The sequence below is a fragment of the Leptonychotes weddellii genome, chromosome 5 (assembly GCF_054177405.1).
Source record: "Leptonychotes weddellii isolate Sample4059 chromosome 5, ASM5417740v2, whole genome shotgun sequence".
NCBI lineage: Eukaryota > Metazoa > Chordata > Mammalia > Carnivora > Phocidae > Leptonychotes > Leptonychotes weddellii.
In genome coordinates, this window is record NC_138373.1 from 30,268,849 (window position 1) to 30,280,036 (window position 11,188).

The 11,188-nt window shown below is 46.5% G+C and overlaps 1 protein-coding gene across 11 annotated transcripts in view; it reads right to left on the reverse strand.

Annotated features, from left to right (window-relative positions):
• The window catches only part of RBFOX1 (RNA binding fox-1 homolog 1), a 1,962,285-nt gene that overhangs the window by 348,782 nt on the left and 1,602,315 nt on the right, over positions 1-11,188 (reverse strand). For 2 of the 11 annotated variants that reach the window (XM_081820084.1, XM_081820078.1), the window contains exon 1: positions 10,644-11,065. The exons of 6 other annotated variants lie outside the window; for them this stretch is intronic. In XM_081820084.1, the coding sequence (XP_081676210.1) occupies positions 10,644-10,787 (144 nt within the window). In that variant the 5' untranslated portion in view covers positions 10,788-11,065. Of the gene's footprint in view, positions 1-10,643; positions 11,069-11,188 lie in introns of those variants that run through there. 3 more of the 11 variants (XM_081820088.1, XM_081820081.1, XM_081820083.1) reach the window with 3 other exon arrangements.

Consider the following 11,188-nt stretch of genomic DNA (forward strand, 5'->3'; position numbering starts at 1 on the left):
GGTGTCAGCCCATTTTCACTGACAACACCATAAAGCATAAACACCAAATGGGAAACAAATAGGGCCCTGATAACACTGTGAAACGGACCAATCAACCCTGAAGCACCTAAGATAGATGGCACCCCTCCTTCATTCATTCTTTATAGAAAGGCAGTGAAAATGTCCCTAGATGAATCTGATTACACACACACACACGCATGCATGCATCCACACATGCACGCACATGCACACATGATCTCTGAAGCTCAGGAAGGTTGTAAAGCACTAAATTCTTTTGACTTATGGAGCAGCCTGCACTGCATTGAGCAGAACAGCATGGCAAGCCAGGACCCCGCTCCCAGAAATTCCTTTATTAACACGACCAGGCCCCGCAAGTGAACAAAAGCAGTGGTGCGGGGTATATAAATCATTAATACGGTGCCGGGCAGTGACCGCATTTCCTGTGTTAGTTGGAGAGCTCCTCAGCACAACGGGGATTTGGGGATTGGAAGTGGCTGCGGAGAAATGCACTCCATCATTCTCGGAGCCGAACATTCCCATCAGCCCTGAGCTCTCTCCTCTCACCTTCCTTTCCCAAGTCTGAAAGCCTCCGTGTGTGGTGCAATTTATTCAACAATATTCCTAATGACTTAAAACTAAAATCATGAAAAGCTTCAAAGTTGAAAGACTGCCCAACTCTTTCCCCTTTTGACAAGTTTTGCCTTTCAAAGAAAAGAGCCAGGAGGACGCTGTCAAGTGCGCAGGTCTGGCCACAGGGATGGCTGAGCAGAGGCCGGGGTAGCTCGCGCGGAGCCAGCGGCCTGCAAGGCCCGGGAAGTCTGCAGGGCCAGGATCACGTGATAGGTGTCCTTTCAGGGGCCAGACTGAATTAATGCTCTTCCCCCTTCAGATCTGCATCTAAAAAACGAAATGATTCGCATTGACTCCCTAGAGCCCTTTTGTGGGCGATTAAATGAGGTAATCCATGTAAAAGTGCTTAGTAGTGCGCTTGTCACATAGCACTCCATAAAAGTTATTGATTATTTCATTATTTTAATTATTTTATTATCATCATCATCATCGGAAGGGTGGCTGGATTTTCTCTGTTTACCTAAAATGGGCTTCCACACAGCATCTCCTGTTGCTTACAGAGGAGCCTCACTTTTTGAATGGAACCAAAAGGAGACTTAAAAAGAAAGAAAAGAAAAAGACTGTTCTCAAGAATCCTGAGTCACATGTTCTAAATGGAGACCCCCAGTGGAAGGTTCTGCCATTGCACCATGAAGGAAAGAATTTCTCCACTCAAGCCTTCCTAGTTTAACTTCTCATTGCAAATGAGTAGGGGGGAAAAGGAGGGGTGGGGGTGGGGGTGGGGGGAGAAAGAAAGAAAAAAAAAAGCATAGTTTTATACAGATTATTGGGATGAAAGAGCCTGTCAGAGGGTTTAGGTAGAGACAACAGATCCAAAGCAAAGTCACTTGCAAGAGGCACCTTTGCATTTCTAGAAATTCTAGGAGTGGCCCAGAGGAAGGCAGATTTAAAACTAGGAGTCCCACACCTTCCTCTTTTGCTTCAGAATAAAGGGGACGAGTGATCAGACGGCAGTGGGACATACACTCCTTCTCACCGGAAAGATCCAGGGTCTGAAAATGCATGTGCCACCGGGACAGGGCCATCCTGAGCCTGGGGCGTTCATCCGGGTGCCAGAGCCCAGCACCCCGTACCTTCAGCACCCAGAAGGACTGTAGCAGGCCGCACGCCAAACTTCAGCGTGCGCCCAAGTCCCCTGCATCCCAGAATAATGACATTCTGAGTGGAAATAAATGAAGCCCCTGCAGTGTGATTCTGTCAGCTTTTGAAAGTAAATAACTTTGCTAGTGACAAGAGCAAGACAATTTTTATTTTCCCTCCTCCTGTCACAGAGCATTAATTGAGCTGTGCAGCCACATTACATCCAGCACCAGCAGCAGGACTGACAGTTGACAGGAGGAGGAGGGAGAAGTCACCCAGAACAGGCAGGAGGGACCAAAGAGCCCAAGGGAGATGCCCAGACTCCACGTGTCTGTTGCCCTTGGTAGGCCATGGGTACACCGATCATGTGGGTTGGGGAGAAATGGAAAATAAAGGTGTATATTCAGCTTCGACGAACAGATGCTACTTTTCCTTAACACAATCATTCATTCACTCATTCATTTCTTTAACAAACATCTAGTGGCTTCTCCCTGTGTCCAGGCACTGTGCTATGTTTCAAAATCGGTATCGTCCTTAATCTTACAAAGAACAGTATGAAATGGTTATTCCTAGCCTCGTTTTTCTGAAGACGCAACTAAAGCCCCAAATCAAGTAAAGCAACTTGCCCTTTGCTCAATCCACGTGGATCAGCTAATTGAATAACACAGTTGGGATTAAGCCCTCAGCTCATGACTTCTATCCTATATACACTCCAGAGACGCCAATATTTAAACCATGCTTTGGCGGGAGCTGACACCACTTGGTTGTAAAAGGATGTAGGTTTCTCCTCTGAATTTTGCAAGACCCTTGAGATGGACAATTGGATATGTCCAAAAATAGGAAACATGGACCTTGCCGTTCATTCTGTTTATAGCTGCTGATATTGGTTGCTGTTAATGGAAGACTCCTCTTGCCGGGGGAGAGATCGCTCAGCTCTCGGCCCTTACCCTTGCACGAGAGCAGACTCGCCCCGTGCCTGGATTCAGGCAGAGCAAGAGAGCCCAGCGACTGAAGGGAAGAGCAGGATGTCTGCTGTTGTTTTTGATAAGGGGAATCTAGTCCTCGAGGTGAATCCTGGGCAAACATCAAACGCCAAAAAAGAAAAGGCTCATTAAGACTAAACCTTTTGTGCATTTACTCATCAGTACTGGGAAATCTGAGGCACTTAAATCCTATAGCTGCAAAGGGTTGGGGGGGGAGTCCTTACATCCCTGGGAACACACACTAACCTGAACGCTTTTCACTCTGGCTCCAATTCCTAATTTTGATTCTGTGTGTGTTTAAAAGCAACATAACGACCAGGATCAAAATAGGCTGAGGCTGCTCTCACCTAGAGCCTGGTCAAGAGTTGGAGACCACCACACCCCCTGCTCAACCCCATCACCTCAAAGGCCCCTGCACGCTGTCGATGTTAAACACGTGGTCATTCCCCTTTACCTTGTACCATGACAGTTGCCCTGCCAGAGGGGAGCAGGTGACACAAAGCAGATAACTAGAGTCTTGCTTTTTGCAAATGGGTCAGGGGAGGAATGAGCAATTCCAGACCAGACGTGACAGGGGATTCCTAGGGAATCCAATGGACCAAGCCAGTGTTTCCCCAAGTGCGGTCCTACACTGATAGTTCACAAGATGGCCCGTGGATGAGCCACTTCACGGCCCTGCCATGAGGACAGAGGCCTTTGCTTACTAAGAAAATCTAAAGGCACAGATGGCCCCTAATAGTTCGATGAACACAGAATGGGTGAATGAACGTGTGAATGAATAAATATTTCAAAGGACATCGGAAAAAAATAATATCCCAGCTGTGATTCTACGCCATTTATTTATTCATCTATTTCTTCACATTTAGTTTGGCCAGGTCTACTTTTAGGTTCAACATATAAGTTAATTTTAAAAATATTTAAGTGGATAATACGACTTTGTTGATCTGTGGATGAGTGGATTGGTAAAAATTTGGAAGGGAACGCTTAAATGCCAGAAATCTGAGAAACCCTGGACTAGGTTTATTATTTTCAGTGTAAGAAGCCCACTGTTGTAAGCATTTCGATGAGGTTTTATCAACAGGCCTCTCAGTGTTCCATCAAAACCCTCTCTCCACCTCTGACCCACAAAGGTGTTTCCAAATGTTCCATGGGTTTCCCCACAACTCAGGAGTGGTTTCCTCTTATCTCGTCGGAAGGCATTCACATCCACCCTTTCTCCTTCCCACCCACCTCATTTCAATATGGCCCCAGAGGATGACAGAAAGCCTGCGCTCTGTCCACAGAGGCTGCCACACCAGCACAAGACCTGCTTGCACCACGAACGGCCTCCTACGCCTCTTGGCTCACACACCGTCTTTTGCTCCTGAGGCTTCTGCACCTGCCCTTCCCCATCCCTGGAACACCCTTTCAACTCACCACCCGCCTAACGCTCTCTTACCCTCCTCTCAGGAGAATCATCACCTCCTTCCAGAGACCCCCACTGGCCCACCCATCAGAAAAATGCAACAGTCAACACCACCCCCTGTGTGTTACCCATCACCCTGTTTGTTTCCCACACAGCACCCTCCAGAGTCTGAAAATGCCCTCTTGGTTCACTTAACTTTTATATCATCTATTCTTCTTCCAGGGGAACGCCTGTTCCATGGTGGCAGGGACCTTTCCTAACTGATTTGCTGCAGTGTTCTCAATGCCTGGCAAAAATGTTTTGCATGGCTAAATGAAAGAATGAATGAAGGGACTGAATGTGTCATCCTACATAACTGTGGAAAGCAGTGGCAATCACTGCCTCCCCTTGCTTATAAGGTTCCAGCAAGTCCAAACGTACACATGCATTCATTCATCCTCCCCTTATTTTTGCAACCAACAACGACTATGCATTAGGCTTACTCTAGGCATTGCGGGTAGAGGGACAGAAATGGAGAAGTCTCTGCCATCATGCTGCTCACAGTCTAACAGGTCAGAGAAAGCATAGCAAAAATGCTCTCTAAGTGTCTGGTGCCAAACAAATACAAGAAATGTCAATTAACGAGAGAGGAATTAGAAGTGGGATCCTAAGCAATAGAGAGTAGCCATCTGCTTTTTCTCAGCCAGGACCAATGAATCAGGGCCACCATATATGCCAGGAAGATCAGAAATAGCAGTGAAACCCCTTTCCCCCCAAACCCTGCCAGGAACCAGAAAATTCCACCCAGAGAAGTTCTTTCCTACCCCTATGCCAGGCCCAGGGCTTGGGTTTGGGGATCGTTCGGCCAGTCCCTTCTCTGAGTTTCTCGCCCGCAGGGGTGGCCTACAGGTCCGCTGCTCATTTCTCCAGCTTGCTTGCACTCAGGATGGTTGAAGGGCCAGGGCGGGGGTCCTCCTGAGCTATTGTGCCTGCGAGCTGACCCTGTCTGACACAGCCTCTCTCAACGGGGCCAGCGCAGCAGCAGACAGCCACAGGCCAGTGCTCAGCCGGGCAAAGTTCTCGTGGGGAGCTCCCGGAAATAGGAAACTTTATTGATGAATGGAACTTTCTTTGCTTTCCTTAATTGAATTAAACAGCACACTGGGACACCTCTCCTCGTCCATTAAAAAGGTCTCTGCAGATGGGGCAATTACGCCCACACTTTGTCAGCTCTGCCTCATTCACGGGATGACATCTCCTGCGCATCACCCAGCCCCCTTAGGCACCGACGCACCAACCTGATTTTGTTTACAATGCTGCAATTTCTTTCTCTTCCAGAAGACTATTATTTGCCTGACAAACTACACTGTTTTTACCCGGCCACTATGAATAAACAAGCATTATGTTTCCTCTTGGGGCAGACGGTCTGGTTAAATGAATCAGAAAACCCTAAAAAAGATTGTCTACCCTCAGTCCATCAGCTACCGGACAATTACTCAAGGGCCAGCTGTAGGGAAAACAGATGGCGCGTGAGCTCTAATAGCTTGGGCTTCCTCCGCTCGGGCAAAGGCAGAAAAGCAGCGTTTGTACGGTCTCACGCGGAAAGCGCCGCGAAATGGCAGGCAGAGCTGCCGAATGGCGCAGGACTCGGGTCTGCGGGCTAGCAGATGCTTACAGTTTCCACTAGCGAATGTCGGATTGAATAATCTTAAGGCAGAGGCGGCCCGAGTAACCCTGGGGCCAACACCGTCCCTCCTCCTCCCCGGCGCCCGTAGGTTCCCCGAAATGGGAGAAGCACAGGAGGAAAGCCAGCTGGCCCACCTGAGATGCAGGCCTTGCCAGGCTAATGAGAGCCCCCACAGGTCAGGCCTTCTCCCCTTTGTGGAAAAAATCAGGGCAATCAGGAGGATTGGTTACCTTGCCAAATTATGACATAGGATCTCTCCGGAAAGACATAAGGACCTGTGTTCTACCAGTCACCCAGGCCTAGAAGTGTGCTCATTCTGGCCACTTAAATTCCTTAAACAATTCAGACATGAAGATAATCTATCCTAATTCTTTTCTGCGTTATTGACACTATTGACTGGCCCCAATCCACAGCACAATCTAATAAATCAACAAGGGATTAAGCCAAGAAGAAAGAAGGTGATAAAATGCCATTTGGCCCTCTATAAATCATCAGACAGAGCAGTGCAAGGTAAGTAACTGGAATGATAATTGAACTTTTCCACACAGCCATAATTGTTATGGCCCACCTAACGCTTCCCAAATTGATAACCGTGGCTGGAGAAGGGGGTCGTCCCCCCTTCTCCAGCCTTACTCCCAGAGCCCACCTTCCCTGTGATTCTGCTCTGAGAACCACTTTCTAATTAAAGACAGAAAGGGTTGATATGCAGGTTTCAGTTCAATTGCTTTCGATCTGAAGATGTCCACAGTGAGCAATGGCTTCATTTACCAGGAATTACCCTTTGTACAAGCCACTTCACTATTTAAAACAAACCACATGGATCATCATTAAGTGGGAAAAATTACCAATCTTCAGATATTGACAGTGGCATAACCCACTTTAAAGGCCCTTTTTCCCCCGCTTTTAATGTAGATTTTAAGCATTTGACTTGTTTTTAAATTTAGGTTGATAAAAAAGGTTCTGAGTGAATAAGATTTGACAGATGAGAAGCTTTCTTTGAACAGGACTGGGAGACACTGACGGTGGTGTAGAAATAGGGAAAACTAAGTTAATATGTTACTTATCCTCTTTCAGGGAGTTAGAACTCAGTGTGAATCACAGCTCTGGAGGAGATCTGACACGCACCATGCATCAGAAAACAAACCTCATCCGCTCTGTCCATAGCCTTGCCATACCCTACCATGTGATGGACGCTCTTTGGTGTGGCTCCCTGTGACTTAGGATGGGAAAGCATCTCTAGAATTCTGTGTGTGTGTGTGTGTGTGTGTGTGTGGTTGTTTTCTGTTTCTCTGTGAAAACCAAAACACATTCTTTTTTGACCTAGCTTGTAGAAACCCCCCATATTTGGAATCTGTATTCAGAATTTCCCCTCAAAGCAAGGGTGTTTAAATGGGTACCCACTTTGGAACTCTGGGAAGATTCCATAGTGGGAATATGTGGGCTTGCAGTTCTTCTCACATGGGAGAAGATTTACCGTCAAAGGAGACACCCAATAAACCACTGCAGTGTATTAAGAACGGAGGCTGAAGCAGGGACTTTGCCTGGACAGCAAGATTGAAGCCAGATGCTCCAGAGCTTACCTGTCCCTTCCACCTGAAAATGGTCTACAAGCACAGGATAGATGCTATATACTAGGGTAGACAGGTGTGTAGATACACATGTGTACCTATGTACCCATGTATGTATGCACATGACGGCATCGTTGGATTTGGTATCTACCCCATCCTGCAATTCCAAACTGTAGTACCATCTCTGATGTTAAGAGAGAGGAGAAAGATTTAAAAAAAAAGAAAGAAATCTTAACTGTAGGGAAATATCTATCTAAAGCAGAGTTACTGGGGAATATAAATAAATGAAACGGAATCAGTCAAAGAATTTAAACACCGCAGTTGCCTCTTCCTTGGTCTGAATAAATAAGTTCTTTGTGGCAAAAGGGTTATGTCATTCTCACTTGGTCATTCACAGTAGACTCAGGTGTTGGGGTATCCCAACTGATTTTTGTTTTTATGAACTGCCTCAGGAACAAATCCGGGAGAGTGTAGGAAGAAAGGCTGGATGTCATGGCTGAGTCAAGGAAAGCAAATGATGAAGGGGTTTTCCTTAGATACTGGATGAGAAATAAGTGCTGTATGAACTTCATTCCGGGAGAATACATTTCAGTGAAGACTCGGTGGCTCCTGATCAGAGTGTGTGCATTTATAAAACAGAATGATAAAGCCTCCAAAATAAGATCGTTGGGTTTTAATTATTTCCTTATGTAATTGGGGATCTGAAATGACGAAGACTCCACAGAAAGAGGTTTACTTCTAAATAATAATAAAATAAAATGTTTCTAATGAAGATGTTATTTTTCAGAGAGGTTGCCTGATTCATCCATTTGATCAGCATACTCTGAGAGTACACATTAGCCCTCCAATCATCAAAATTAAATAGAGATACAATCTCTATTTAGAGATAGCTGTAGATGAACAGCAGATAGGAAATACAGTGGCGATGTATGGATAGAAGATGTACAGATGGTATCAGTAAGTGGTCTGTGGAGACTGAAGTGAACTATTTCACACCCTTCATCAGCCAGTTGTCCGGACTGCTACATAAAAGCAATGACAGGGGACTTCTACACAAACATGGCAGCACCGGGTAGTAGAGATGACCTGAAGGTATGGCTCTCCCACCCTGACCGTGAGCCTTAGGCAGGGTGGGAGGTGTGGCTGGAAAACCAATTCTCAGAGAGGCAAAAATAATTGTCTGCCTGTACTATACTTTAGGCATTTAGTGAAACTCAGAAAAAATACATACGTGCGCACACACACACACATGCACACACGCACGCACACCGCATTCTGATGCTGTGTAACAGCATCCTCTTATCAACACTTTCACTGAAAGCCTTACAAGCCCTTTCTGGAGGGGGGTGCATCCCAAAGCACATTTCAAAACCCACCTCCATCTATCTTCATATGGAACCATGATGCTGCTTCAGTCACTTCTAAATATTTGTTATGGCTGCCAACATTCCCTTTGAGCCTCCCCTTGCCAGGGCAGGAGTGTTCTCCCTCCTAGAAGAGACTGCCTGGCGGATGCTGAGGACGCCTGCATTTATCCCATGGACTTGTCCTTTTCCTGGCAAGAATAACCTCTCACTCAAACTCATTGCCTTCTATCCTAAGTTGTGCCTAAATGAGCAAGCCAATTTAACAATCTAGAAGGATGAAACATCAATTTATTAAAAAGAATAATGCACAAAGAAACAGTGAGAACACTGAATACCTATAGCACTGTACTTGTTAAGTAATGCTGTTCCAATTAATTAATAAATAACATGAAAGAAGTGAATAGAGGAGGCAAAAGATCAACTCATATTAATAATTTGATTAAATTCAACTGAGGCTTAGCCTCTGTAGAAATGCTCATTACGATACTCTTCTGGTGGGTAACTGGTGTAAAACACACACACACACACACACACAGAGGCATTCACAGCAAAGGTACAGAGATGGTAGAAGCAGATGAATCATATAATATGTTACCAACAGGCTCTTGGGAGATGTTTTCTGGCACAATTTATTTAATGAGAAATGGAATAAAACAATATTTAAAAGGATAAGCCAATTTATTCCTAAGATATTAAAACAACAAAAAGAAAAGGCTGTTCTCAAAAAGACTTCCAACAGAAAATATGCCTTAGAAACATTTTCTGGAGGCAACCAACTTGATAATAAATTACCCAAATGTTCAAAACAGAATTTTGACATTTTATGATACATATATTCCTACAACACAGATTGAAATTGAGGGTCTTTGGAGAAGGAGGCCCCTCTGAACACTTGTAAAGGAAGTTTTGTCAGCTACAACCACACACAGTTAAAAATGGTACTCCTGAAAGGAGTCAATCGAAAAACAGATAAAATGACTACAACCACTGTTAACTCTTCACAGAGCAAGACGGTGATCCTAGGAAGGGAACAGGATTCTACCTGCGTGACAAAATCTTTCTAACGCTGCCAGTTCACAGGGACAGCCTCTGCCCAGAGACAGAGAGCTGGGCTTGTCCCCCCACCAGGCGATGTGGAGCTGTTTCCCAAGCCCAGCAACCAACTTAGGCAGCAGCCCTACTAGTAAAGAGGGAGAGACAGAGAGGGTCCGAGGGAAACACCCAGAGAAAGACTGAGAGAAACACAATGAAAGGTTCTGATATGTACACAGAATGGAAAAGAAAACAAACACAGAATCCCTTAACAAGACCATTAAGGGGGAGTGGAGGAGGGGAGAAAAAAAAAACCTTTACACATGCCAACAAAGACAGCATCCTAAACCACTGCCTTCATCACAGCATAGCCAGTGAGTTTGGAGGCAGATTCCAGGGCTGACACGCTCCAGAAACCCAAAGGCTCAGATCCCAAGCGGACTGAATAAAGCACAACCCAGACAAACTTGAGAAAACAAAAATACTGAGCACACAAACATATATACATGTCTTTTCACTCCCTATTAAAACGGCTAAATTAAAACTCCAGGCATGCGAGTGCCTCCACAAAGATCCAAACTCTTAGCATCAAAGGGGTCTCAGACTCAGGTCCTCACCGGATGCAGACACATGAGAGATCCAAGTAAAGAAAATGCAGTTTGCAATTTTAAACTCCCAGCACCCAGACTCAGAATCAGGCATTCAAAGTATTCAGAGAGGTGCAAAAACAGCGGGGCGTGGGGCGTCTGGGCTCCGCAGAGAACTAGGGGCCCCGATCCACCCCTCCCGTCCGAAAGCACAAGCCCCCTCCCCAACCCCCTCCAGGATCCAAAGCGCAGCCCAGCGATGCGGGTACCCAGTCCGCCGAGCCTGAGCCCCGGAGGCAGTCACCGAGGGAAGAGCGCGCCTTACCTGCTGTAAGTACATAAAAGTCAAGGCACACGAGAGCTGGGGACGCATGCCCACGTTGGGGAGTGCCACGCAGGTGGCCCCCGTCAGAGGATGCTGCATCGTGTCTCTCTGGCGCCCGCCGAGCACGAGTGGGGACGCTCGCATGCAATCACGCCGCTCTTTGCCTGGTCGCTACAATGTTTTGATTTTTTTTTTCCTTTTTAATTTTGCTGATTATCTAAGTCAAAACCCGGTGGCCGTCCCTCCTCTTCTCTCTCTCTTTCTCTCTCTCCCTCCCCCCGCCGCACCCGGGCGCGCCAATCCCTCCTCGCTGGCTTCCTTCCCTTCGGGTTTGCTAGATCGTGGCGTTCATCTGCCTCCAACTAAGACACTCGAGAGGGCCAGGAAACTATTTTGTTGCCTTCGGGGTTGTACCCTTTTCCGGGTTTGTTGGGCCTGCTTTCTGATGCCCCGCAAAGTGGACGGTGCCCCCACCCCACGCCCCCCCACCCCGTGAAGAGGACAAGAACAGGCAAAGGCAACTTGTGGGGAAGGGGGAGGGGGTG